The sequence below is a fragment of the Suricata suricatta genome, chromosome 8, assembly GCF_006229205.1.
Source record: "Suricata suricatta isolate VVHF042 chromosome 8, meerkat_22Aug2017_6uvM2_HiC, whole genome shotgun sequence".
NCBI lineage: Eukaryota > Metazoa > Chordata > Mammalia > Carnivora > Herpestidae > Suricata > Suricata suricatta.
The window spans coordinates 111,325,493-111,340,761 of NC_043707.1; the positions used below are offsets into that span (position 1 = coordinate 111,325,493).

The following is a 15,269-nucleotide window of genomic DNA, read 5'->3' on the forward strand; positions in this document are numbered from 1 at the left end:
ATATATATATATATAAAACATAGTGTTAGATTAGTTGCAGGTGTACAATATAGTGATTCAACAATTCTATACATTAGTGCTCATCACAGTAACTGTGCTCTTTGTCTCTCCCCGTGATACATTTTTTCATAAGCTGTGGCCACACTTCTCCCAAAAGTCCAGGGAGACCAGTCCTGTCCCTGGCCAAACCTCTAAATGCAACGCTCTAACTTCCTGTTCCCCTCCTTTCCTCCTGCCTCTCCTGCCCCATCTCTCTCCTGTTTCTATCCGGAAGCACAAAGCCTGGAAAAGACAGAACTTTGTGTAGGAGGCAAGATAGTGTCAGGTAAGGGGAGAAGCTAAGCAAAAACGAACTTGAATTTGGTTGCGAGGGTGCACTGCTAAGGTTTAGATCAGAGAAAGCACCTTAGTAACTGCAAAAAAAAAAAAAAAGGAAACAACATCATTGTCCCTCATTAGTGGGACTTCAGCTCAGGTCATGATCTCTCAGTCTGGGAGTTCAAGCCCCGCGTCAGGCTCTGTGCTGACAGCTTAGAGTCTGGAACCAGCTTCCAATTCTGTGTCTCCCTCTCTCTCTGCCCCTCCCCTGCTCATACTCTGTCTCTCTCTGTCTCTCAAAATAATAAATAAAGTTAAAAAATTTTCTTTACATTAAGGCAAATAAATGTCAACCTTTCCAGTGGAGGAGTCTCTCTTCCATCAATGGCAAGGAAACTCCTCCTTGACTAATCGGGACAGTAGTAGCGGGATGTGTGGCTTCCTGACCTGGGAAGCAGCTGAAACCAGCGCGGTCATTGGCGGTCTGGCCCAGCGCTCAGCTCTCTCGCTTCTGCTGCTCCCGTTCACAGCTCAGACGGCTCCCACTAGCACGATCACCTCCTTGGGCACATTCTGCCAAAATCCCCAAGCAAATCCTGCAGCGACACCTCGCAGAACAGAAGGTGTGAGCTGGAAGGAATCATGCCCATTATTTCTCAAACACTCACGAAGAGCTCATTTCACAGTGGACCCTGGCTGGGCAATGAAGACACAACAAAGAGGTAGTCCCTGCCCCCGGGCATTTAGAGTCTACGAGAGGAGGCTGAGAAGTCCATGGTCATGCCAGTGCCATATTATACACCCTGAGGGGGAAGCACTGGAGCATGTTGTGGGGACGAGAGGATACAACCCAGGGAAGGCTTCTGGAAGATGCCCAAAGTACAGTAAGAGTGAGCTAGCTGAGCGGTAACCTTGAAGTGATCATGGAAACCGCGAGGTCACCAGCAGGCAGTGTGGCTGTAACGCAGGATGCCAGAGGCAGCGGGGAGGGAAAGGCGAGAAGTGGTATTTCACAGCCAAGAACAACCAGATCCTGAAAGCTGTTCCCCATCAGCTGAGGTGGGAATTTGGTCTGTATCCTGAAGTCTATCAGGAGCCACTGAAGAGTTTTAAGCAGGAGAGGAACATGACTGAGTTTGTTCAGAGACCACGCTGACTAACTTTTGGAGGGTGTGGTAGACAGAATAATCCTCCCCTTTAGATGTTCATGTCCTGATCCCTGAAACCTGTGACTATGTTACATTACATGACAAAAGGGGCTCTGCAGGTGTGTAACCATGAGCATCTATCTGTATAGGTGGAACGGAGAGGAAGAAGAGAGAAGCAGAGGAGATTTTGTGATGAAAGAATCGTCAGAAAGATGCACCATTGGTGGCTTTGGAGGTGGAAGAAGGGAGCCACAAGTTGTTTCCTCCGTGTGTCTGTGTGGGAAACCTTTAAGAAGGTAGAAAAAGAGGGGCACCTGGGTGGCTCAGTCGGTTAAGCTTCTGATTTCAGCTCAGGTCATGATCTCACCATTCACAGGTTCGAGCCCCACGTCAGGTTCTGTGCTGACAGCTCAGAGACTGGAGCCTGCTTCAGATTTAATGTCTCCCTCTCTCTCTGCTCCTTCCCCACTTGTGCTCTGTCTCTCAAAAATAAATAGATGTTAAAAAAAAAAAGAAAGAAAGAAAGAAAGAAAAGAAGGTAGAAAAAGAAAGGAAATAGATTCCCACAGTCTCCAGAAAGGAAGGCAGACCTGCTCACATGTTGATTTCATCACAGCATCCGACTTCGGATCCACAGAGCTCTAAGATACCGCATCTGTATTGCATCAAGCAGCCAAGTCCATGGTTATTTGTTACTGCAGCGGTAGAAAACAAACACAGATTTTGGTGCCGCTGGACCAAGCATCTCAACACGTGGAAATGGCAGTGGAACTGGACAGTAGGGAGAGGCAGGAAAACTCTGAGAAACATCTAGAAAAAGCCTCGAAGGCCTTGAATGGACTTAGTGGCAATAAGGAGGCTAATGACGAGTCTGCCGCTGAAGACTTGGAAGTGAGAAGCATGGAGGAGTAAACATAAACCGACTTTGAGAAGGCCCACTTGATCGTGCACGGGCTTGGTGGAAATATGGTTTGTGACGGGCGCTGCCCGTAAGAGCTAAGAAGGAAATGAGGAACACGTTACTGGAAACTCGTCCCCCAGTGGCAAGAAGCCTCGAATCACACGCCCTGCAGTGGTGTGGAAAGCAGAACTTATAAACGATGAACTTGGATGTTTTGCCGAGATTTCCAAGCAAAGTGTTGAAAGGTGTGATTTTCTACTTCTTGCTGCTTGTGGTAACCAACCGGGAGGGGACACAGACACACGGAGGAAAGACCTATCAGACAAAAATAAACCAGGGCTTGATGATTTGGGGGAATTCTCAGCCTATCTAGATTCTGATATTAAAATGGAGAGATTCACCGTCAGGAAAGCGCACTTGTGCAAAAGCTGACAGTGTGCCTGGACAACCTTGTTGTTAACATCTCTGAAAGATCCAAAGGTCCAAGCATTTGGTCACGTATCTGTTTGAGGAGATTTAGTGTGTGACTCATAGATCACATCAGCTCTCTCAACAAACCCCAAAACAGAAATGGAATTATTCAGGGAGCATCTGTGAAGGAGTCTCCGATGTAATGGAACAAATCTCTGAGACATACGTGAGACATCCACAAGGTTCTTGAGTCATTTATCTCAGGAGAAACAGTGGAACCCGGACTGGAAGGGACAGAGTCTGAAATGAGAGAAGGCTACAGGCAGGAAGCAGGCAGATACAATGGCCCAGCTGGAAACAGGTGTTGTCTTTCATGAAAAAGAACAAACGACTCAGAGGGCTAAGCCTTGAGCCAGAGAGCACTCTCCTTAGGTCCTCAAGCCCTAATGGAACTTGTCCAACTTAATTTTGAAATTACCTGGCTTCCATGACTCCTTTATTTCTTCCAACTTCTCTCTGTTTGCACAGGAATGCCGGTAACTGTTACCATATGCCAGTCCTGACATTCTATTCTGGGCGCAGAGAACTTGTTTTCTAGGTTCAGGGGCCACAGATGGGGAGGAGCTCTACCCCAGGAGAGATGACACAGAGTCTCATCTGATACCTAATAGAGATGATATTGATGATGAGATTTAGATTTTGGTCTTTGAATTGATACTTTAATGGGCTGAGACTTTGGGGAATCATTTGGAACGAGGTAAATATTTTTGCATGTAGGGCAGACATGAATATTTGGGTCAGGGATAGACGGTGGCAGGCAGAATAAGAGCCTTCCAAAGATGTCTGTGTCTTAATCCCCAGAACTTGTGAATCTGTTATATGGTAAGAGGGTCTTCGCAGATACAGTTAAGTTAAGGATCTTGCAATGGAGAGATTATCCTAGCTCATCTGAATGGGTCCAGTAGAATCACAAGGATCCTTAAAAATGGAAGAAGAAAACAGAAGAAAGAAGAAAGAATCTTCCATCTGACTATGGAAGAATAGTCCAGAACTCTGAGAGGTGTGATGTTTCTCCTTTTGAAGATGAAGGGAGGGGGTCCAAAATCAAGGAATGTGGGAAGCCTCTAGAAGGTAGAAAATGTTAGGAAATGGACTTTCCTCTATAGTCTCCAGAAGGGAACACAAGCAGCAAAGATGGGTAAAACTGAGGCCAAGAGTCAAATTCAGAGGCAATTGTAATAATCCAAGCAAAATAACAATAATAATAATAATAATAATCCAAGCAAAAGAGGATGGTGTCGCGGGCGAGGCAGTTGCATTAGGAATAGAGAGAGGTGGAAGGACTAGATAAACATATATGAGGTATAGTGGCTGGAACGTGGTGATAAAACTGGGGTGGGGAGAGAGTCAAGGCTGACACCCATACCTTTGGCTTAAGGAATAGGGTAGAGGGTGAAACTATTGGCTGGCTGCATAAGCCACACAGGAAGAAAAGCAGGTTTGGGGGTCAGCAGATAATTTCATTTGGGACTTATCAACTGTCTATGGAACATCCAAGACGCAGTTGGATAAGCAGGTCGCAGGCTCTGTAGAACACATACAGGTGATAGTTAAAGTCAGAGGAGGGGGTAAGATGGTCCAGGAAGAACATGGGGAGTAAGAAGAAATGGACAGGCTAGAACCCTGTGGCGTGGTGAGTAAGGGTATGCAGAGAAAAGAAACCCACAAGAAGCCTCAGAAGGAACAGCTAGAGAGGTAGGAGGGAAACCACGAGAAAATAGCTCAGTGAAAGCCAGCAGCAGAGTTGCAATGCTGTCAGTGTTGCACCAGCACTGGGAAAGAATCAGCTGGAACAAGCAGGGGGTCAGATGGAAGCAGGAGCAGGGCTGGGCAGCTCAGAAGAGAAGGAAGTGCAGTGGTTGGCGTTTTCTGCCCAGGCATTTGAGGGCAACCAGAGTCCAGATGAGCAAAACTGCTTAGGACCAGAGCTCAGCCTAGAATAGGCAGCTGGTTCCCGTCCAGGATGGGGTTCTAGCAGAGAAGATCATGTCTCCTCCTCTGTGTTCCAAAAAACTAGTCCTGTGCCCTGCCTTTGCTGACAAAGTTCCTTCTGCCTAAAAAAACACCCAGAGCTTGCCTAGCACTGTGCTAAGCACTTCCTGGACATCAAGAGGCACTGGTGTTCTCCCCGTGTTACAAATGAGGAAACCAAAGTTCTAAGAGGTGAAGTGTCTTGCTCATGGTCACAAAGTTAGTATGCAGTAGAATCTGGCCCCAAGTCTGAATACAGGCTCTAAACTCCAATTCATCCCAAAGCCATGATCTCTCCCTCATTGGGTTCCCATCATCTTTTTTTTTTTTAATTTTTTGATGTTTTTATTTGAGAGACAGAGAGCACAAGTGAGGGAGGGGCAGAGAGTGAGGGAGACACAGAGTCTGAAGCAGGCTCTGAGCTGTCAGCACAGAGCCCGATGTAGGGCTCGAACTCACAAATTGCGAGATCATGACCTGGGCTGAAGCCTGACACTCAACCGACTGAGCCACCCAGGCACCTCCCCCTCCCCCCCCCATCATCTTTTATCTTCTTCTATCCCCATTTCATCTCCAGAAGGATCTTCCTCCCTGAGGAAAAGGGTTTTACTCAAGTCGTCGGCATTCTGCGCTGTGGCAGAGAACCACTAGGTGGCGCCAAAGCCCCAGACAGCCTGATTTCCAGCTGACCAGGAGTTGGACACTCTGGGGAACAGAAGAGCCTGGGAGGGGAGGAGGTGTCAAAGGAGGCTGGCCTTTTCTTCCTACCTTCCATGCCCACACCTCCTCCTCATCAGAGGTGGGGAGAAAAGAGCAGGAGAGTGGAAGGTTAGAGATTAGAGGTCTGAGGATTGAAAACTGGAGTGCTCCAGACCTCAAGTCAAACAGAAGATTCTAAGAATTCTCTGAGAAGGGCGAGGACCAGCAAAATAAAAGCTTGTGGCTGAGGCTGGATTTCAGCCCCACTCTCCTCGCTATCATCCATTTACGTGCAGAATCCCAACTGCACAACCATATGCTATGATCTTTGTGGAAAAGGGAGGAAATGTACATTACTGGTACTTACCATGAGCCAGAAACAGTAGAAATATGGCTGGGTGTCCTTGGGAAAACCACTTATTCCTCTAAGCCTCAGTCTTTACATAAAATGGGGAAAAACACAGGACCTACTTCACTGAGTGGTTGTGAGGACTTAACCACAAAATGCACAGAACAGACCAGTACAGTGTCTGTCATATAGCAGGTGCTCAAGAAGTATGATTATACATAAATTATAATAATATAAATATGTAAATGATAATTTTTATTATTAATATTTAGTCATTCCTAGGGGCACCTGGCTGATTCAGTTGGTGGAGCGTGCAACTCTTAATCTCTGTTCAGGCCATGATCTGACGCTCAGGTCATGATCTCACAGATCTGTGGGACTGAGCCCCCCTTTGGGGTCTGCACTAATAGCACAGAGATTCTCTCTCTTTCTCTCTCTCTCTGCCCCTCCCTCACGCGCTCTCTCACTCCCAAAATAAGCAAATATATTTTTTTAATAAAATAAAATCTTTACAATAATTAGTAATTCCGAGCAACGCTTTTAATGATGTTGTCAATTATTTTATTATTTCCTCACACTACAGGCCTGATATCTAGTGGGTCCTGGGGAAATCTTAGTGGGCTAAAACATTGAAAAAAATGAATTTCAGCCATGTTCTCTGGGCTGATCCAGCTTATAGAGCCTGGAAAGACTTTCTGGAGGTGTAGTCTTGAAGGACCAAATAAGGATAACCACACCATCTTTGGATACAGAACAGTGCCTGGTGGCAGAGAAAATGCTCACTAAATACTTCAGAAAGAAGAGAGGGAATGAGGAAGGAAAGAAAGAAGGAAATGGGGGAGGAAGAGAGAAAGGAGGGACAGGAAGGAGAGAAAAGGGAAAGAAAAGCTCAAGGAGGTGTTTTAGTTGAGCTAAAGATCTCTGAGAAGGGGCTGCAAACAGGATCCCTAGCAAAATGCTTAGTAGAGAGTTAATATCAGTATATATATGCGGGGTCCCCACAGTCCCCCAAATCTCCCCTAATATAGCCCTCAGCACACTTCTTCCTTATTTGAGCCCCTGTCCCCCCAGTGAGAGCTCTGTGAAGACAGGAACTGTGTCCATATTATTCAGAGGTACACAGCAGATGTTCAGTAAATAGTTGTTTAATTGCTACATTGGGCTGAGTTCCAGTTCTGGTGATGGTGCAGTAAATTGCCAAAATATGTAATGAAGAACTGAATTATGACACAGTAAATAACCGAAAGCAGGCACAAACTAGAGGAGGATTCAGCATCTACATGAAGAGAACCATACTAGATTTGGTCCATATTTATGTGGATTTTCCGCCACGGGGACCCCTTAGTCTTCCTAGCACAGACAAGCTAAAATTCAAGTAAAAATCAAGAATCCTATGGGTTTGATGAAGCAGAAGACAGAGTTCAGGGCTGCCACAGTGGGTAAAAATATTTAGGGAAAAAACACAGAAATAAAAGAGCCACAAGGGGGGATGGCCAAAAATCTGTATATCAACTCCCCTCAAATTCGTGGCTAGGGGCACCTGGGTGGCTCAGTCGGTTAAGCCTCCGACTTCAGCTCAAGTCAGATCTCACATTCGTGGGTTTGAGCCCTGTGTCAGGCTCTGTGCTGACAGCTAGCTCAGAGCCTGGAGCCTGCTTCCGGTTCTGTGTCTCCTTCTCTCTCTACCCCTCCCCCTCTCATGCTCTGCCTCTCTCTGTATCAAAAATAAATAAAACATTAAAAATTAAAAAAAAATTCGTGGCTAACCCCCAAAATGCACATGCACAAACAAAACTCCAAACAACCCATGTGGAACTGAGCAAAGATTTCAGCTGCTGCACACTGCAAGAAGACAGTTTAGAGCTTAAATTATGCCAAGTTAGCAGTGCTTGGTTAACACCCAGAACATTCTATTAAAGTCCCAGAAGGGTCCCACCTTAAGAGAAATTCTTACATCATGTAACTAAGAGACATACCCCAGGATTGGGAGCAAAGCCAAAAGTAGAATTACCCTAACAAGGAATAAAACTAAGCATACACAAGCTCAAGATCATCCATCAGAAGATCCAAATGGCTAAAAAACCAGTTGGCACTCTCCAAAGGAATATAACACAACTCAGAGTCTTTACAACACATCATTTGTGCCCAATATACAATAAAAACTAATAGACATGCAAAACAACAACAACAAACAACAAACAAACAAAAAACCAGGAAAATGTGATCCAGAGTCAAATAAGAAAGTAAGTCAATAGAAACAGAAACGTAGACAACCAGATACTGGAATTCAGAGCCAGGGACTTAAAAATAACCATGGAAAGTATGTTTCAGAATCTCTCAGAAAGTTCCCACTGTATAACATAGAAGAGTAGTAAAATCCAAAGCAAGAAGAATGAAGTAATTAACAAAGATAACAAGAGAAATAAAATTGAAAAGAGAAAACAATAGAGAAAATCAATAAAATAAAGAACTAGCTCTTTGAAAAGACCAATAATATTGACAAACCTCTAGCAAGACTGACAAAAAGAAAGAGAGAAGACACGAATTACCAATGGGAATGAAACAAAGATATTACTAGAAACCCTGCAAACACCAAAAGGATAAGGAAACTCTACAAACAACTCTAGACACATAAGCTTGACAAATGAAATGGAGCAAGTCCCCAAAAAACACAAGCTACCATACTTTACCCACTATGAGACAGATCATTTGTATAGCCCTGTAATTAATTAAGGAAACTGAATTTGTAATTTAACAACCCTCCTCCCCACCCCCCACCCCCACCAACTCCAGGCTCAGATGGCTTCTTCTTTTTTTTTTTTTTAAATTTTATTTCTGTGTAATCTCTACACCCAACGTGGGGCTCCCACTTATAACCCTGAGATGAAGAATTGCATGCTCTTACTAACTGATCCAGCCAGGCACCCCTGGCTTGTGAGATCTCACAGTTTGTGAGATCAAGCCCCACATCAGGCTCTGCACTGATAGAGCCTCAATTGATGCAGAAGCAGCATTGGACAAAATTCAACACCCATTTGTGATTTTTAAAAAATTCTTAGCAAACTAGGAATAGAGGAGAACTTCCTCAACTTGATACAAACTATCTATAAAAGCTAACATACTTAATAACGAAAATTAAATGCTTTCTCCCTGTGTCAGGCAGGGTTCCACCAGAGAAGAATCAGGAGACATATTAAGAAATGTATGACAAGGAACTGGTTTACACAGCTGTGGGGCTGGAAAGGCAAGTCCCAAATCCAAAAGGCAGGTCCCCAGGCAAAGCAGGTTGGAATTCTCCAGAAGGAGCGAAAACTGGTGTGCACAGGCCACATGTCTTCCTCTTCAGGGAACCCTCAGTTCTGCCTTTCAAATGACTGAAGCAGACCCATCCAGATCACCTAGGATAATCTCTCTTACTTACAACTGACTAATAATGGACTTGAATCACAGCTACAAAATATTCTCATAGGGGCGCCTGGCTGGCTTAGTCAGTAGGGCATGTGACTCTTGATTTCAAGGTTGGAAGTTCAAGCCCCACGTTAGATGTAGAGATTACTTGGAAATAAAATCTCAAAAAATTTTTTTTCACAGCAACTGCTAGATTAGTGTTTCAATAACAGAGGACCCGAGCTTAGCCGAGTTGACACAAAACCGTCCATCATAGCCCCTAAGACTAGGAACAAGCCAAATACGTCCACCTCCACCACTCCTGCTCAACATAGTACTGCAAATTCTCGCCAGGGCAATAATAAGAAATGGAAATGAAAGACATGTGGATAGGAAAGAAAAAATAAAACTGTCTCTGTTTGCAGATGGTTGTTTACAGAGAAAAAAATGTTTAAATCTACCCCAAAACAAAACCGGCTAGAATTGAGTTCAACAAGGAATTGGGATATAAATATACAAAAGTCAGTTGTATTTACATATGCTAGCAGTGAACCTGTGGATGAGAAATTTCAAACACAATGTGAGGCTGCCTGGGTGGCTCAGGTGGTTAGGTGTCAGACTGCAGCTCAGGTCATGGCCTCACAGTTTTTGAGTTCAAGCCCCTCATTGGGTTCCCCGCTGATGGTGGGGATCCTCCCTGGGATTCTCTCTCTCTCTCTTTGCCCCTTCCCACTTGCGTGCTCTCTCTCTCTCAAAGTAAATAATAAATTAAAAATTTGTTTAATATTTTATATTATTTACTATTGAGACAGAGAGAAACACAGCATGAGCAGGGGAGGGGCAGAGAGAGAGACACACACAGAATCTGAAGCAGGCTCCAGGCTCTGAGCTGTCAGCACAGAGCCCGATGCGGGGCCCAAACCCATGAACCGCCAGACCATGACCTGAGCCAAAGTTGGTCACTCAACCAACTGAGCCACCCAGGCGCCCCAATAAACTTTAAAAATAAAATAAAATACCATTCATAGTCACTTGAAAATTATATATTTATAACATAAAACTAACAAAACTACTATCAAAACCCATACAATGCACGTTTCACACACAATGTGCTAGAATTGTACTGTCAATTTCCTGGTTTTGTAATCATTCTACAGTTAGGTAAGACACTAGGATTGAGATAAATTGGATATAGGAAACATGGGACCTTTCTGTACTATTTTAGAGGCTCCTTGTGACTTTATAATTAGTTCAAAATAAAAAAAAGATTTTAAGGTTTTAAAATCTCTTTTTAAAAACTCACAATTTTTCATTGAGGCTTAGCTGGACAATTCTTCTGTTCCATGTGGAGCTCCCTCAGGCCCTCAGTGGCGTTTAGCAGGTGCTCAGGCTGGTCTGGAAGGTTCAAAATGCCTGGCGCTTTGGTGTGGACAGCTGGAAAGCTGGGTCTAGTCTCCCCAGTCTTCCGGCATTGTGGCTCAGGGATCCCAGGGTTGATTGGCTTTAATATTTCAGAGCTGAGGCACTCTGATGAGACCAAAGCCCCAGGTATGGCCTTGAGAATGTGGCTGAAGTGGAACAGAGGAGACGGTCACTAGAAATGGGGTGGTTAAGGCAATGGGAATCCAGGATGTTGAAGGTGATGGAGCGCCCCAGATGGCAGGACCCTGAGAGAAGGGGAAGATGTGACCCCAGTGCCCAAATCATTAGTGAGTGAGGGAAAGGACTCAGAGAAAAGAGGAGGGGTACGAGAACCAGTTGGCACCTGACGGCGTAGGGGCTTCTACAAGCACACTTCTGGAAATACACTTAAAGAAATAATGTGGACGCGGATCGCACGTTCCGACCCTGAGGGATATGAGGCCTCCGTCTGTGACGGCTGCAGGAAAGCGGGTCGTCAGGGAGGATCACATGGAGGTCCGGGCCTGGAGGTGGACAGTGTGCCCTGAGAAATTGAGAACAGTCAGATAATTTGCTAATCACTGAACCAATCAATGTTCCAGAAGACATAGTGGAAAGGTTGGGATGGGAGAGTGGCTGAGAACTTGATGTGGGGTTGGGGAAACGGAGCCACAAGGAGGTAAATATGTTGGGAAATGGCTGAGAAAACCAGGTGAGGTTGGTCAGGTGTAAGTGAATTTAGCCTTTTACTCCACACCGAGTCCTGAGAACCTGCCCCTGAGAGAGAAGGGCATGGTTAGGGAAGGTCCTGAGGAAATCTCAGCCCATAGACCCAACTGGGGGGTTGATTCAGTGATCAGTCACTTACTCCAAAAATCTGTGGACATCTGTAGTTTGGGAGCACAGAGGATGAGTCACACTCAGTCTCTGACCAAACAAAATATCTCTATGTTTAAAACAAAACTTTATTGAAAAAAGGAAAAGAAATTCTGAGCTCATTCAGATGAAATCCTGAGCTTTGGGGGAGATGAAGCTGATGTGGGGGCTGGTGTGTCAACGCTCCCTTCCAGTCCAGGACCTGGGATTCATGGGCTCCTATTTTCAGGTTTATTCTGTCAGAGTAAATTACTATGGTAGGTGGGGAAGACAAAAGCAGACATTGGAGTTTCTTTTCTTTCCCCCATCATCTTTGAGATGATTTTAAACCTTTCTTTAATCTAATAATGTGGGAAAGTAAATTAGTAGAGTTTCTATTTATTTATTTATTTATTTTTAATGTTTTATATGTATTTTTGAAAGACAGAGAGAGACAGCGTGAGCAAGGGAGGGCCAGAGAGAGAGGGAGATACAGAATCTGAGGCAGGCTCCAGGCTCTGAGCTGTCAGTACAGAGCCTGACATGGGGCTTAAACCCACGAACCATGAGATCATGACCTGAGATGAAGCCAGACGCTCAACCGACTGAGCCACACAGGCGCCCTGATGTTTTATTTATTTTTGAGAGCAAGAAAGACAGAGCATGAGCAGGGGAGGGGCAGAAAGAGAGGGAGACACAGAATCTGAAACAGGCTCCAGGGTCTGAGCTGTCAGCACAGAGCCGGACACAGGGGGTAGAACCCACAGACTGTGAGATCGTGACCTGCACCGAACTTGGATGCTTAGCTGACTGAGCCACCCAAATGCCCCTAAGATTTTATTTAAAGAAAAAAATCTCTAAACCCAACATGGAGGTTGAACTCACAACCCCAAGATCAAGAGTTGTGTGCTCCACTGACTGAGCTAGCCAAGCAGCCCTAAATTAATTTGACATCTTTGCAACAACGACTCTTCCTATCCAGGAATGTGGGTACACGACTCTCCATTTATTCAGTTTCCCTGCTCCTTAAGATTCGCATGTGACTAGCCTGAACCCCTAGTCCATGTCTTGTGGGACAATTTCTCTTGATCAGCTCCTGTGTTGAGCTTCAGTTTCCACTGAATTGGTTCAGGTTATAAACCCTAGTGTGGTCGGCTGCATTCTCCAAAGATGGTTGCACCCATATAGTTTCCACACACATACACTCCACGCTCTTCTTGAAATGTTACATTGACACCCATTTATCAGGAGGTGGAGTCTCTGTTCCCTCCCCTGACACTGGGCGAACCTTTGAAATTGCCTGGGCCAAGAGAATGTAGTGACGCTGATGCTGTATAACTTCTGAGGCTCGACCTTGAGAGGCAATTCTGCTTCGGTCTGGGGTTTTCCCTCTCTCTTTGAGCTGCTATGTTTGAAGTTCAGCTACCTTGAAGCTGCCATGCTGGAGAGACCCTGTGGAAAGCCCAGAGATAGATAAAGGCGAGAGCTTCCCAAGAAATTCCAGCTGTTCTAGCCCCCAGCTCTTAAAGGCTTCCTAGTACAGACACCAGATACATGAGTGAGGAAGTGTAGGTGGGCCAAGCCCAGGCGCATCTGACTGCAGCCTCATCATGGACCCCAAGTCAGAACCAACCAACAGAGCCACTCTTGATTTCCTGATCCAAGAAAGTGTTGCTTGAAAACATCACATTTTTAGGTAATCTGTTATACAGCAATAGACAACTAACAGACTAACATGTGCTATCCAGATGTGAGGTGCATCGTAATTTCCAGACACACAAAAAAAGAAAACTTACTCGGGGCCCATGTGTGTTTAGCTCAAAAAGAGATGGAGAAATGAACAGCATAAAAACGAACAATTTTGGGGCACCTGGCTGGCTCAGTCAGAAAAGCATGTGATTCTTGATTGCAAGGGTTTTTCTGAGAGACAGAGAGACAGAACATGAGCTGGGGAGGGGCAGAGAGAGAGGGAGACACAGAATCCGAAGCAGGCTCCAGGCTCTGAGCTGTCAGCACAGAGCCTGATGCGGGGCTCGAACTCAGGAACCGTGAGATAATGACCCGAGCCTAAATCAGCTGCTTAACCAAGAGCCACCCAGGCTCCCCTCCAACTCTTGATTTCATCTGACAGTTCATGGGATCTACGATGACAGTGGGGGAACTTCTTGGGATTTTTTTTCTTTCCCTCTCTCTCTGCTCCTCCCCTTCTTGCTTTCTATCGCTCAAAAATAAATCAACAAATATTAAAAACAACAACAGGGGCAGCTGGGTGGCTCAGGTCAGTTGAGGGTCATACATTGGCTCTGGTAGATTGTGAGTTCAGAAGAGCTTTGCATTGAGCTTACCCCTGCCAGCACAGAGCTCTCTTTGGATCCTCTGTGCACCTTCCCCACCCATCTCTCCCTCACTTGTGCTCTCTCCCCCCGCAAAAAAACATTTAAAAACATTAAAAAAAATTAAACAATAACAACAACAACCTTGGCCATCCCATTTCTGAGCAGTCTGTTACAAATATTACCCTGCCACCCTGGGCCATGGCCATCATCCCTCCCTCCCTTCCTCCTCCTCTCTTCTTACCTCCTATAACCTCCAAATTCTCCTCACTCTGTTGGGCAGAACAACTAAATTCTCTCAAGCCTTTTCTCCGAAACTGAGCTCCAGGAACATGTCTCAAAGCTCAGGGCCCTTTGCCCACCTGCCCATTGGAGGTGGACTTTCCTAGGTTCCAGAAGTTTGGCTATTTTAGCTGATCTTGTGGCCCTCTCCCTTACAATGGGTACAGAATGGTAAAGAAAGTGTCCTCCATAAATCACAATGAAAGCTAAAATGTATCAAGAACCTCCTATGTGTGTCTGCTAGGTTAAATACTTCCTATACATCAACTCATCCATCTTCACAAAAACCCTGTAAGATAGGGACTATCATCATCCCCTTTTACAGATGAGGAAACTGAGACATCACCTAGTGTCAGGTGCCTGTGGTCATGGTTAGTGACAGTCTGAGTCCAAATCACTTTACCAATATTAATGAAAAGGAAGCTAAGACTGGGAGAGAGGCGATGCTGGATAGGTAGGCTTTGGAAACTGGTAAATAGGGTGGCGGGTGTTTCCATGAAGGTGGAGGAGATCACCCTAAATGAGAGAGAAGGCCCAGTCCCAGAGACTGTGGTGCTTAAAGAAGCTGCAGTGAAGAAAAGGCAGCAGAAGGAGGGCTGGACGGTGGAAGTGGGGGCAGGGAGAGCTTCAAGGAGAGAATGGCCAAGGGCAACTCCAGGAGCCAACAGCTTCCTGGGGAGTGGGGGAGGGTACTGAAGAAGGGCTGGGCCCCACTGGTGACTCCCAAGAGACTGCCCTCCCAGCTGGGGCCAAAGCAGGGAGGCGAGAGAGATGAGGGAATTTGGAGGTGAGGCACAGTCCACCACACTAGAGAGCTCGAGGGGAAGCAAGAAGGAAAAGGGGGACGGGGGTATTCACAGGATGGCTGATCTAGGAAGGGCTTTGGTAGGCTTTCGTAGAGTAGAGGCCTGACTGTGCATAAAGTTGAACGAGGTGGGTGGGGGCCTCTGCTACAGAGAGGGTCTGCAGAACCTAAAACTCGCTCTAGGCCTGGGCCCTGGAGGAGAGAGAAGGACCCAGACCACAGCTCGCAGGTAGAAGGGGCTGAGGACGCGGCCAGTGATGGGGCGCGGGCTGCGGGTCAGGGGGAAGGTGCTGGGCCTTGGAAGTCAGCCTGGAGGGGGCCTCGGACGGCCCGGGACCGCCTCCCGGAG

General features: G+C 45.8%; 1 protein-coding gene across 1 annotated transcript in view; it reads left to right on the forward strand.

Moving 5' to 3' along the window:
* Positions 1-748: 748 nt before the first annotated feature.
* COL9A2 (collagen type IX alpha 2 chain) overlaps positions 749-15,269 on the forward strand; it is a 30,121-nt gene continuing 15,600 nt past the window's right edge. Inside the window, exons 1-4 of the mRNA XM_029945843.1 lie at positions 749-941; positions 1,287-1,377; positions 2,168-2,357; positions 14,617-14,804. Of these exons, the coding sequence (XP_029801703.1) occupies positions 749-941; positions 1,287-1,377; positions 2,168-2,357; positions 14,617-14,804 (662 nt within the window). The remainder of the gene's footprint in view (positions 942-1,286; positions 1,378-2,167; positions 2,358-14,616; positions 14,805-15,269) is intronic.